Source organism: Sorex fumeus, unplaced genomic scaffold (genome assembly GCF_029834395.1).
Source record: "Sorex fumeus unplaced genomic scaffold, SorFum_2.1 ptg000039l, whole genome shotgun sequence".
NCBI lineage: Eukaryota > Metazoa > Chordata > Mammalia > Eulipotyphla > Soricidae > Sorex > Sorex fumeus.
In genome coordinates, this window is record NW_026606096.1 from 19,080,558 (window position 1) to 19,094,909 (window position 14,352).

The 14,352-nt window shown below is 35.0% G+C and overlaps 1 protein-coding gene across 4 annotated transcripts in view; it reads left to right on the top strand.

Annotated features, from left to right (window-relative positions):
- Positions 1–14,352, top strand: part of FSTL5 (follistatin like 5) — a 755,502-nt gene that overhangs the window by 486,777 nt on the left and 254,373 nt on the right. For all 4 annotated transcript variants that reach the window (XM_056119058.1, XM_056119060.1, XM_056119059.1 and 1 more), the window contains exon 7: positions 1,900–2,066. In XM_056119058.1, the coding sequence (XP_055975033.1) occupies positions 1,900–2,066 (167 nt within the window). The remainder of the gene's footprint in view (positions 1–1,899; positions 2,067–14,352) is intronic.

Below are 14,352 nucleotides of genomic sequence, written 5' to 3' on the forward strand. Positions count from 1 at the left end.
TCTTCCAGCCCAGGCTTGAATGCATTAGACACATCCTTCATTTGGGATTTCAGCAAAGTCTTGTTACCTTTGTGGATAGCAGACAGTGCAAACTCCTATATTGCTCTGAAGTGGCTGGGGCTGATGCTGGTGCTGATGCTGATCCAGCATCTGAAATGAGAACACTGTGAGTTAAATGGGCCTCATCAACTACGGTGTCTGATGTCTCTGCCATTGTTGGATGCCCGGGGAACACAAATGATTTTATCCTGCAGTTCCTGATATATTTAAGTTGGGTGCATCTTAATGTCTTGTCCTAGATTAGCCTTTTTTTTTAGTTGGCACATAAATGATGATGTGCCTTATAAACAAAGTACTTTAAATTCAGTAAAATAGGGCAGACTTACCTTTGTGGTTTTGGGGCACATCTGGCTGTGCTCAGGGCTTATTCCTGGCTCTGTGCTCAGGGATCACTTTTGGAGGGTTCAGGGACCATGTGTGGTAATGGAATGAATGAACCCATATATGAATGAACCCAGATTGGCTGTGTTCAAGGCAAGTGCCTTACCCACTGTATTACCACTCTGGCCCCTTTGACAATATTTTTGAAATGTAGGGCATTTGCCTTGCAGGCAACTGGCCAGGTCGGTCCGGGTTTGATTCCTCCAACCCATTCAGAGACCCCGGCAAGCTACTGAGAGTATCTCTCCCGCACTGCAAAGCCTGACAAGCTACCTGTGACATATCCAATATGCCATACACAGTAACAACCAGTCTCATAATGGAGATGTTACTGGGCCTACTTGAGCAAACTGATGAACAACGGGAGGACACTGCTACAGTGCTAACCTTAATTTTGTGCTTATGCGGGAGGTTGGGAAGGTGGGTGGGAAACAGGGGACATCATGTGGAGAGAAAGTCACATTGGTGACAGGATTGGAGTTGGAACACTGAATGCCTAAAACAACGATATTATGAAGAACTTTGCAAATCAAGGTGATCATTTTTTTTAAGATGTTTTGTGACATTTCAAACCTAGTTGAGACTGAGTAAGTAAAAATGCAGGACTCACAGATTGAAAAGTTAGAATATCTGTAGATGTCAGATCAGACTGAAGGGAAGTTTTGATCTGAATGAGAAGGACTGAGAGTATCTCAAGCATCTCATGACAATTGACAGCGATAGAATTGTTGATTTCTGTAGCCCTTTATTATTATATGAAAGCAGAAAATGAAAGCTGCATCAAGATTAAAAATAATCGTCTTTAACGTAGTTTTCTGGAGAAGTGTATCTAATGTTAAAGCTATATTTAACTTGAAATGTAAGTACCAAGAATTCACTTTACTACCAACTATATTAAATAAAGGCAGCTGACAGAAATTTACGTAATTGGTATTTGGTTGGGGAACTTCTGTTTCTCCTCCTTTAACTTCCCAAATAAATCTTATTCCTTTAGAGACAATTTATGTTTCCCATCAGAATGAAGCATTCTACCTATTCATTTATGGTAGTGTTCTCTGAAACTAGCCAGCAATGATCTCACCTCACCTATAATATAAATCTATCAGTGAATAAACAACATTTTATTCAATGCTGATGACACACTACATGTAGATTTGGCAGTTAAATAATTTAATTCTCTTTTGGGTGCAATCTGCCAGGCTTATTATAACTCTACTTCTGATATTTATTTCATGTTTAATAGTTCTTTGCCTCCCTAGGATGCTTGTCAATCAATTAAATTGAAATGTCATTCTGACCTTTCATTGGAAACAGTTTACTCTTTTTCATTTCATCATGAGTTTCTTTTTCCATTTTATTTAAATGAAAAGCCCTAATTGTTGATATTCAGAAAATTTATAGTGAATAACCTCACAGAACTATATGCTCATCAACGTTGCTGACACTTTATCTTTACAGAGGTTATCCAGTTGAGTCTGCCTGAAGATCAGAAGCTCAGCATTACCGCAGCAACTGTGGGACAAAGTGCTGTTCTGAGCTGTGCGGTTCAGGGGGCCTTGAGACCCCCAATCATCTGGAAACGAAATAATATCATTCTAAATAATTTAGATCTGGAAGACATCAATGTGAGTATTACACTGTTAAATCTGGCTTTCATTTATATGTTTTGTGTGATATCTTCTAGCCTTACGAGATATGGAGAACTTGAAGAATATTGAATATATATCAAAGTGAATCAATTATTAGAACATTATCATAAACTTCTAGATGTGAGGACTGCATTAAGATCATTTGAGATTATTAAATCAATCTTTAAATTAAAGTATGGTAATCAGGTAATGTAGAATTGTGTTAATGAAACTATGTTAACTTAATTCAAAGTCAGAATTTCTGAAATTACTCATGATCTGTCTCTGTGTTTGTTATTATGTCTGACAATAGTCTATCTGTGAAGCAGTAAGTTGGGTAGTGACAGTTTTTGCTTACTATTTCATTATATATGAAAACAATAAATCGTATTCAAACAAATTTATTACTTTTGTAAAATGAAGGTATAGTAGGGCTAGAGAGACGATAAAGCGGGTAAGGCCCTTGCCTTGCATATGGTCAACTTGGGTTCCACCCCCAACACCTTGTATGGTCCCCCAAGCCTCAACAGGAGTAATCCCTGTGAGCGGAGTGAGAGAGAGTCAGGATTATTCCCTGAATAGTGCTGGCGTTGGCCTCCAAACTCAAAATCACACAACAAAGGGGACCCTTTACTCAGTTTAATTTCTATGTATGCAGAATCTAAGTACAAATCAATCGATTAAAGCTCCAAAAGCAAAACAAAATAAGAACAAACGTGTACGTTCAATTTCCTCTTTTATAGATGTGCAAATTTTGTATAAAAAAGTAAACATTATCCTTCATTTTAAGAGTAAGACTAATTAAAAATTGTATGTCATTCAGGGCTGAATAGGTAGTACAGGGGTTAAAGCAGTTAAAGCCTTGCACACAGCCAACTCAAATTAATTCTGGAGTAGAGAAGGAGTAAGCCCTGAGCACAGTTGTGTGTGGCCTCAAAGCAGAACAGAATAAAAATAATTTTATCAGAAGTCCTTGGAGGTCAGGTGGCCAATTCTTTGCCATACTGAATTTGCTCTTTCATGCCCTCTTTGCAGATAAATTCTAATTATTTTTAATTAGGAATTTAGAAGACCATGTCTTATCTACTTTTCTTTGTGGCTTCATAAGAGACTACTAAAACATGAATTCAAGAGGCTCATCCAAATTTGTTACAGATTACTAATATTCTAGAGTGATACTGACTAATATCCTAGATTGATAAAAAAATACTGAAATTTTAAGTTTTAAGAAAGTGTATACTATTTTTCAAAGCTTTTTGCACCTTACAAATTTTTCTCAGAGGATATGTGGAAGATTCTAAAAGATAAAAAAAATGGCACCATAGAACATTTAATCTCTTAAGAGCATTCAAGACACATTTAGATTTATATTATTGGATTTACTGCGTGTATTGTTATAGGTATATTTTATTTTTATCTACTTTCTAATAGATATATATATACCTATTAGAAATAGGTATATATATTATAAAGCTTTCCAGTATTATTTTCCAGTATGATCTGGATTGGGTAGGACTAGTGCCTTGCAGTCAGCCAAACTCCGTCATCCCTGCCACATATTGACCCCCAAGTATGACCAGGAGTGATGCATGATCACAGAGCTAGGAGTAAAACCTGGGCACAGTCAGCTGTTTCCTCCTTCCAACAACAAAATAAGGTTCATATGTTTGAATGTTGTGGTTTGAAAGCTTAAAATGGCTCACTTAAATTGTTAAAGAAAAAATAAAACTATGAAGACTACATTATGAATAATGCTGTTACTTACAAAAGTGGAAATATTCTTGCGGCTATATCTTGAACAATATTTTATTTACACAATAATTCTTCATTCTGGCCTGCGTCTGTCGCAGGTACCTTCTCCCTCTCACTCTGTGTCTCTGTCTCTGTCTCTGTCTCTGTCTCTGTCTCTGTCTCTGTCTCTCTCTCTCTCTCTCTTTCGCTTTCTCATTTCAGGCATTATGGTTTGTGGGAGGAATGATTTAAAGGGGTAGGAGACTGGGTATACTGTTGCTGGGAAATTATACTGGTCAAGGATGGGTATTGAAACATTGTATAATTGAAATAAAATCATGAACAATTTTGTAATATTATATCTCATGGTGATTTAATTAAAAAGATAAATTACATATTCAAGGTGATAATAAATATTATGACTTTAGCATATAAAACTTCTTCATTCTGTTTTAGAAAATTGAAATATATAAACATAGATTAGGGTTAGGTCTGTAAAATAGTTAACTATCAGGCATCAATAAATTGCTTTTGTTTGAATTACTTGAGGCATATTTCATAGCAGAGATATATTTTACATTGATTTTTTAAATTCCCAATCTTAAGAAAGTTTCAATTTTTTATCAAGTCACATTTGGTTGGAGTGAATAAGATTTCATAATTTATAACATATAATCCACTACCAACATGTTCAAAAAAATCTCAGAATATATTTAAAGATATTTTGAATATTCAAACGGTTTTGAAATCCATTTAGTTTCTCAAATTACTTTTGTTTTTAAACAAAAAAACATAAAGTTAGATTTATTAGAACATAATTCATTAATTTACAAATATAGTTAAATGTAAAAAAAGTTATAAAACATGCTGCTGTTATGGTATACTTTATATTTATTACTTTGTAATGTCTGCTAAAATAAGCTTCACCATATAAATATATGGAAAGGGAGAGATTAAGACTATGTGTGGTAGATATTTGCTATTTTGATGGTTTTTCTATTAAACTAACAACTTTTGTGAATGTCTTCAAATATTTTTGTCAGTTATTTATTTTTTTGTTTCCAAAGATGGAAGTCAGATATCTAATTTAAATAGCCTTCTTAGTCTTAGATAAGAAGCAAATAATTGAATAGGATTCCAGTAAAGAGACTGTTAAATGAAATTTAATTTTATGAACAAAAGTAAATTATTATTTTTCATAATTTTCTCTCCCTACTCATCTCTGCTAGTGAGTGTTGGAGAGCAGAATTTGTAATTCAAGGATATCAGTGATTGAAAACTATATTATTTGTCATTGATCTGTTTTCATAGATCTTCAGTCAGCTGCTACTAATAAGAGGCTTGCACATCTTGTTACCTGAGGTTGACTGTACTCTATGACCTTCCTGAAATATTGAAATTCTTTCCTGCTTAAAACTCTCTTTAGAATAGTTGTATTGTTTACTATGAAAAGTACTTGCTCAGTTACTTTTTGGTATAATTTCCTTAAAAAGTACTTTTCATAATAAGATATGGATTTATACTATGTTGGAAGATCAAGATGATCCTACTATAGTGAAATATGTACTCATTTTGCTTATAAACTAAGAGTTCAAAATTTCCCAATGTGACATGTTTCCGTATGAGCATATTATCTTTTTTTTTTTCACAGAGTTGGTTCAATCCCCATAGGTAAAATAATGATTTTTATGTCAAAAATGAAATTTTCAGTGAAAATATGTAATCTTCTCTGATTTTTGTTTAGCTTCCTTTGTTTGTTTTGGTAGGATGCTTAGCAATTCTCAGAACTTACTCCGGGCTCTTTGTTTGGGGGTCATTACTGGTGGGTCTCTGGGAACCATATGTGGTTCCAGGGTTCAAAGCCTTGTTAGCTTCACAAAAGATAAGCTCCTTCCCTGCTGTATTTACCATTCCATCTTACTGATTCTTGAATATATATATTCTTAGATATAAGGGCTGGAGCAATAGCACAGCAGTACGGCATTTGCCTTGCGTACAGCCAGCGTGGCCAAGCCGGGTTTGATCCTCTGTCCCTCTCTGAGAGCCCGGCAAGCTACCGAAAGTATCTCGCCCGCACAGCAGAGCCTGGCAAGCTACCCGTGACGTATTCAATATGCTCATGATGGAGACGTTACTGGACCCGCTCGATATATATATATATATATATGTGTGTGTGTGTGTATATATATATATATATATATATATATATATATATTCTTGGGACATATTAGCAGGAGTTAGCTTATATTTACCTTGTCAATATGTGAATACATTTTGATTGAAAAGGACTAAAACCATGTAGAACGGTATGTTTTCATGTTGGATGGCGTTAGATTATGAGTTTAACCAGCATAGGGTGGTAAGGTGTTCTGTGTGTGTTGCTCTCTAGAAAATACATCCACATAATTTCTGCCCATATTGATTACAGGTAGATTTGATATATACAACTTATATGTTTGAGATTGATATTCTGTTGATGTCTGAAACCTCTCATTTTGCCTTTTTTCTGTTTTGTTCAAAGTTAATTAAAAAATACCATGGAACTCTCAGAAGAAATATGACACAGTGATCCATAACATAGGCTGGAGATCCAAACTGTCTAGATTCTAATTAATATTCAGTCTCTAGAGTTATGTCCCTTTAAGCACATTATTTGATTTTATATTTATAAATACAAGTCTATGACCTTCTCTTATATATTGAAGATAGTTGAATGAACATATTTCTGTATGAAAAGTTGTGTTTCTGTATGAAAAAATGTGATATAAATACTTTTAATGTTGGTAAAACTCTATGAATGACATTGTAAATGTTCAGTTTGATCGGATTATTTGTTTTTTCTATTTTTTCTTCTCTTCCTCATCATTTGTGTTCCAACGAACACAGGCATATAGCCTTCTGATACATTGGAAATAAAGCATTTTATTAATTATATTTTATACCATATTAATGGATTTGAGTGGATCACATAGAAAATGCTGAAAACATATTGTGTTCAGTTCTATCTATAGATATTGGAAGATATTTTTAAATCTATATTCAATGTAGTTTTATGAATTAAAATGTTAACAAATATATATTAATCATTATTCTAAAATTTGTCTTTTGCTTTCTCTAAGATACTATTTATCTTTTCACACTTGTTTTTCTTTTTTTCTGTATGTTTTAAAAAGCTCTTTTTGCCCAACATTGTGAAGTAAAACAAATTTTTATTTTCCTTCTTGGGTAGGACTTTGGCATACAAGCTGTAATTCCAGTGTTTTCATGACTGCTTCCGAGTCCAAATCTTGATCTGATCAGAAATGGCCAGGAATGAAAATTACAAACAATGACATATAGAACAGGATTCTCTTATTGATCTTACTTTTATCCAGAAAACTCCCATTTTGCGCATTCCTTTTAATAAAGAAACAGTTAAGGAATGAAAAAATTTAAAGACAAATATATACATTAGAAGGGAATAAAGGAAGGAAAGTAGAATTTACTTAAAGGACTTGTAGTTAGATGTGAAGGAAAGAAAGGAGTGAAGGAATGAGCATTATTTTGTTTATATTAACTTTCAGTAAATAACAAAATAGCAGATTTTCTTTTTCTTTTCTTTTCTTTTATTTTTATTGAGAGGAAGTGAGGCATAAAAGTCATGGAAATTATCTATTTATTATTTATAATATCTGTATTTTTACCTTCTAATAAATTATATAAAACTGATCTATATTCATCACTGCAATCAAATTGTAGCACATCATCTTAAATTCCAAGTTTTGGCATGTACTATCAATGGAGATTACACTGAACTTGATTGAAACAAATTAAGCTATAATAACTTCTAATTTAATGAAAGGTATTATCATGAACTCCAATGACACATATAAAGTGTTCAATAAAATATGTTATTTCTTTTTTCTCAGTAGCTTGATAAACATGATAATATTATTATTTGGAAAATAACTGTATTTGTATGTAAATTTTAGCAACTTAAATTTAGACTCCAAGGTAAATCACACTTTAGCAACACAAAAATAGATTTTATATGCACATATAAAAATAGATTTTGTGTATGTGAAATACAAATTTACTTGTGTGTTATATTTTATTTGCCAAATCTGGACTCTGTTAAAGTCAAAATTTTTAAAATACTGTATGAAAGTAATTTTTTTCAAATGACACTTTGGTTTCATAACTATGATGAAAAGTTAGAGGTCCTAAAAGTTTCTGTAAAATGAGTAAATCGTCTTTTTAGTTAATATTGCTTTCTCATTCATAAATATTGTTTCTTTGATTTTTATTTTCTTCACCTAATTTATATTAGTAGCTGTGTCTGTCACTATATAGAGATGAGACAAATTAGTACAGTAAAAGGACATAAGTTTAGTCTTTCATAAAATATACAGTTTACAGTATATTTCATGAGTGACATCATTGTTCTGTGAAACATCTGGAGCTCAATCTTCCATCTCGTTTTTTGTTATTTCAAGGGTCTAAGTTTCATCTCCAAGGTAATCTCAGGGTTCAGAAGGGCTCTTGTTGTTCCAGTCATTCTGTTCTATTAGAAATCTAGACCACAGCAGCACAAAGCAGGCAAATGTTAACTCATACCTATTTTGGAAGTCTCATATCTGTTTATAGTCTCTGATTAGCAGTAAGTGCAATATCTCTGCTGGAGAGAAAAGCACATATAATCATATAAGTAGACATACTGATAGTCTGCCAAAAAGGAAGAATAAAGAGTAATTTCTACCTCTATGTGAGATCACCTAAGGGAATTTAAGTTATGTTATTTACATTTTTGTATAGCACTGCACTGCACTGTCCTCCCGTTGTTAATCGATTTGCTTGAGTGGGCTCAGTAATGTCTCCACTCTGAGATTGTCGTTACTGTGTTGGGCATATTGAATACGTCACGGGAGCTTGCCAGGCTTTGCCATGAGGGCAAGCTCATTTTTGCATATTAATTGAATATTACCATTTGAGATAATCCATTTAAATTTTAATCTGAGCAACTCTGAACTCTCTCTTTGTCCTTAAACTCTTCAAGTTATTTATCTGACTTGTTATCTCATTGACCTTTATCTCTATATTCTACTAATTTGTTTTTAATTTGCACCATGATTTTTCCTTATGATTTTTCTTAAATCAAATCATTCACTTAACTGATTTTAAATGCCTCTCACTATATTCAGCTGATCTCCATTTATAGCAGAGCATCATGTTGGAAAAAAAATAACACATACAAGAAGCAAGTGAATCAATCATTTTGTTTAAGCAGAACCAAATTTTATATGATACAATAGGCCATGTTATAAGCATTTTTATTTATGAGTATGTGTTTGCATAAATAGCTCAAAGATATAACATGAAAGGTAATAATTAATAAAAATTTCCTTTTATATTTTATTTGGGGGAGGTATTCCCAAAAGGTGCTCAGGAGGTTTGGGGCTCCACTGGAGATTGTTGGCCAAGAAAGAAAAAAAAATCCTCCATAACATATTTATGCTTATAAAAAACATTTCAGTACTGCATGTCGTAATTCATTTCTCAAAATGTCTTAAAGCCATCAGTGAAATGTATGCCTTAAGTCATTTTTGGAGGTGGCTGTGAAAGTATACTAAGCTTAGGGCTTACTGCCCCTACCACTGTGCTCAGTAGGCTCCTTGCAGTATTTTCTTTTCTCCTCAACTCTAATATCACAAAATCTCTGTGTTTAATGTATTTGTTTAAAGTTAAAAATTCCTTAAATTTCTATTTCTTGTACCAACCACTGCCACAACTACCAGGGCAATCCACTTGCTATAGTGAAAAGAAATAGACAAAGATGCTGTAACATATTAAAAAAAAAACCTCAGGAATATAAACCTGACACTACATTGAATTAATCAATAGCTACACTTTTATAAACTGTGACTATTACAGTCTTGAACAAGAAGGGTTTCCTGGGGCCAGAGTGATAGTACAGCAGGTAGGGCGTTTGCATCTGGACATGACAGGCATGCGTTTGATCCCCAGCATCCCATATGGTGCCCCAAGCAACGCCAGGAGTAATTCCTGAGTGTAGAGCCAGGAGTAATCCCTGAGCATTGCTGGGTGTGACCCAAAAAGAACACACACACACACACACACACACACACACACACACACACATAAAAAAAAGAAGGGTTTAACCTGCAGTAACTTTTTCTGACTTTGGATCATCACTGCTTCCATGACAGATTTTTATGTGCACTTAGAATGAATATCTCAAAGTAACCTGCAGTAGCACTGTCGTCCCATTGTTCATCAAATAGCTGGAGAGGGTACCAGTAACGTCTCCATTCGTCCCTGTCATGTGCTAGCGTAGCCCAATGGTTTCTGCTTGCTCCAGTAACAAGAACTGAGACTTGTTGTTACTGTTTTTGGCATATAGAAATGCTAAAGGTAGCTTTCCAGGCTTTGCTGTGTGGACGGGATACTCTCGGTAGCTTGCCAGGCTCTCCAAGAGGGACGGAGGAATCAAATGTGGGTCAGCCTCCTTCAAGGTAAATGCCCTACCTGTTGTGGTATCACTCCAGTGATAATAAACCTGCAGTATTCCTGAATATTCCTTGCTCGCTCTCCTGCTAAGAACTGTAGCCCTTGTCTGCTGTGTTTTTAGAACCTTCTGCTGCCATAGCCACCACTTCCACCAATACCATAGGGTCTGTCTGAGCTTCTTGCACCAAAACTACCCCCTCTCATGATTCCATGATTTGATGCTATTGGGCAGCGTGTAATTTCCAAAATCATTATAGTTCCCATCACCACCACAGTTAACACTGCACATTTTTCTCCTTCATTGTATCCGTCATATATACAACCTCTACCATAGCCAGTATGTTTGTTTCATATCCTGGTCATCCACCACCATAAACTCCTCTACTATTAAAACCAGAACCTCAGCCATCTTAACCTCCAAATCTATTATTATGCCTACTGCCACCATAACTTCTTCCACCAAAGATTCCTCGAAAGCCAAAGATTCCTTCACCCCCTCCAAAATTGCCATGACAACCCACAAAGTTGTCAGATCATTGTCTTTGACCTCTCTGCAAAACAGCAGACTGTATTGCTTGTTTAGAAGGAAACTTTTCCACTTCACAGTTATGCCCAATAATAGTGTGGTATTTCTGAGCAGCAATTTGATGAATTGAGTCATGATCATCAAAAATTACAGAAGCAAGTCCTCTCTTCTTTTTCTCTTCTATATCTTTAATGATTATATGGCTTCAAGTTTGTCATATTTTTCAAAGTAGTCTCTCAAGTTATATTCTTCTTGGGGCTGGAGTGACAGCACAGCGGGTAGAGCATTTGCCTTGCAAGCGGTCGACCCGCATTCGATTCCCAGCATCCCATATGGTCCCCTGAGCACTGCCTAGAGTAATTCCTGAGTGCAGAGCCAGGAGTCACCCCTGAACACCACCGGGTAACCCCCAAAAGCTACATACATATATATACATATATATTCTTATGTTCTTTTTTATTTATTGTTAATTGAGATACATAGTCACAAGGTTTTTCATGATTTGCTTACAGACATACTGTAGCACTGTAGCACTACCCTTCCATTGTTCATTGATTTGCTCGAGTGGGCACCAGTAACGTCTCCATTGTGAGACCTGTTACTGTTTTTTGGCATATCGAATACACCATGGGGAGCTTGACAGGCTCTGCATACAATCAGATATTCAAACATTGTTCGAATATCTAATTATTCACCAGTGCAAATTTTTCATCACCAATGTCCACAGCTTTCATTCTGCCACCCTCCCACCTTCCCCACCCCCTGTACTAGCCAGCCTCTCTGGAAGGCACCTCTCTCTCTCTCTTTCTCTCTTTCTCTCTCTCTTTCTGTCTGTCTCCCTCACTCTCTCTTTCTCTCTGTCTGTCTGTCTTTTTCTTCTGAGCATTATAGTTGACAATATAGGTATTTAGACGTGTCAGGCATATCCATTTACCAACTTTTCACTTCTCTAGGGTGATTATTTGCGATCATCATTGTTTTGCTGGTCCCTTGTCTATTCTAACTGCCTTTTGCCCACCCTTCCACATGTGGCAAGCATCCATGTGGCAAGAAGCCTATAGCTTCTTTAATACAACCAACACTTTTTTTTTATTCACAGTTAGATGGACAGCAGGCTTTACAGAGTCCTCCCTAGAAATATTTCTCGTTGATTCCACTACACGGAATCAACCGTGTGTGGTCAAGTACACATCACTGCATCCATCTATCTCCTCAACACAAAAACACAAAAACAGTACCCCTGAATGCTTGTTTGGGGGTCTCTCATTACCATCCGAACTGTAAATGTACACCGTTTTTCAGATTTTTCTTTTAAATTATCATCTGTAGTTTCAAAGTAAAAATGTTTATCTATCATAGATTAAATTTCCAATAAGCAAGTTTCTCAACTGCTTTGGTTCCTTAGTACATTGGTCTTTTTCTCTCATCCATTCCCCCATCCCCAGTGGTGACAGTAATGGCAGAGTCGGGTTTAGGACAATGAAGTAGGCTATTTTCTTCTATTTTGAGACTTGACTTACCTTTTCCAACTTCAGTTCAGTATGGGAACAACTTTAAATGTGTTTTAAATTAATTATGCCATTTTCACTGTGGTTGCCTTAGAAAGCTTTTCATTTTTTATGTTCAAACTTTACCCTTAGCTACACTATCTGGACCTTAACTTTAAATATGCACTTCAAATTATAGCTAGAGTTTCTTTTTCTAAAAATCTAGTTCTCTATTAAAATGTCCTATTATTCTTCCCAATTCACTATAAACTATAAAGTATACTAGCTTCTCTCAGTGTTATCACTGTCATTCTCGAACACTTGTCTGTGTCCACTGAAATAAATTTTTTTCCTTGACTTGATTTACCTAATTTTAAGATATTCTTTTGAAAATAGAAATCATTTAACTCTAAACTTGTCTTCTTTTTGCATCCCTTGTCCAATAGTTACACACTTGATAAATCATAATAAAATGTATTGATCTTGTCATTTCTCTGAACTGGAAACTGAGCACGAAGGCATTTCTTTGCCTATTAAACTTTGTGTTATGATGTTGGCAATATTCTGACACATCGGAGATACTCAGCAACTTTTAAATGCCCAAATAATAAATGACTTATTGATACTTCTTATATTTGCAATTATCTATTATTGAGATTACTTATGGTCATCTTATATTTAAAATTTATGAGGAATTTTACTTACTCTAGAGATAGAACTATCAATCAGCTGGTGTTTGTTGGCAATCTTTTAAGTGAATGTAGCTCCACATTCTTTAGATCCCATTTCTCTAATAACATTTCTCATTAAACACATTGATTTCTTACTACAGCTTTAATATAATCTATCATGTACCAAAAAAGTAAGTAAGAAAATGATGAGAAAACTTGTTGTTGGCCATTGTTTAATTTTTGTGCATCCAACTAATATTGCATTAACTAATACACTTGATTAGGCATTTAGAAAATTTCTAGCATATATCATAAGATGCATCATTCCAATATTCAGAACATCGTAGACTAAAGAAATAAAGAAAAATCTAGCATTGAACTCAGATGTCAACTCAGGAGTGTCTGGTTTGCCTGAGTAAGGTCCCTAATTTATCCCTGATACTCATGATTCTCCCTACATCAAAAGTACTAGGTATTGCTCTGGAAGGCTCTGAATACTTTCAGGGTGATTCTGGTATACCCCAACACTGCTGGGACTGAGAGGAGTTATATGACTAGGCTTAAGCATGGAACCGTCCTTCCTGGTTAGAGGAATATTGTCACTGGGAGTGGCGCTGGGATCCCCAGACACTGCATGAAAAGCTATATATATATATATTTTAAATCAACGATGATACATTGAATAATATAATAGAAAATAGTTTCACAAACATATACTTTTATTATGTAGAAATAACTAAAAGTAGAATAGTTATTCATTGTCCTCAGTCATGAGTTTTTTGTTATTCTATTAGAAAAATATCTTTGTTTAAGTGCTTTACCATAGCAGTTTGTAAACAACAACAACAAAATCTTTTAAATAGTATTTCAAACTTATAAAGAGAAGAGTCTGAAATACAAGTGTCAATTGGGTTGTCCTCCCTCTAGAGGTTAGAAGTTGTTCTTAGCTTCTGGGGCTTTGCTCATATTACTTAGCACTTTTTCTTTTTTTTTTTTTTCCTTAAACTTTTATTAGTGAAACACCATGAGGTACAGTTGTAGACTTACAAATTTTTTGTGCTTGGGTTTCAGTTATACAATGATCGAATATTCATCCCTCCACCAGTGCCCATTCTCCACCACCATTGATCCCAGAGTCCTCCCACCTCCCATCCCCCCCATCCTACCCTATCTCTGTGGCAGGGCATTACCTTTTGTTATCTCTCTCCTTTTGAGTGCTGTGGTTTGCGAAAGAGACATTGAGTGGCAATCATGTTCAGTCTATAATGTACTCTCATCACGCATCTCCCATCCTGAGAGGAACCTCCCAACACCCTTTATTTGGTGCTCCCTTCTCTATCTGAGCTGCCTTTTCCCCTAGT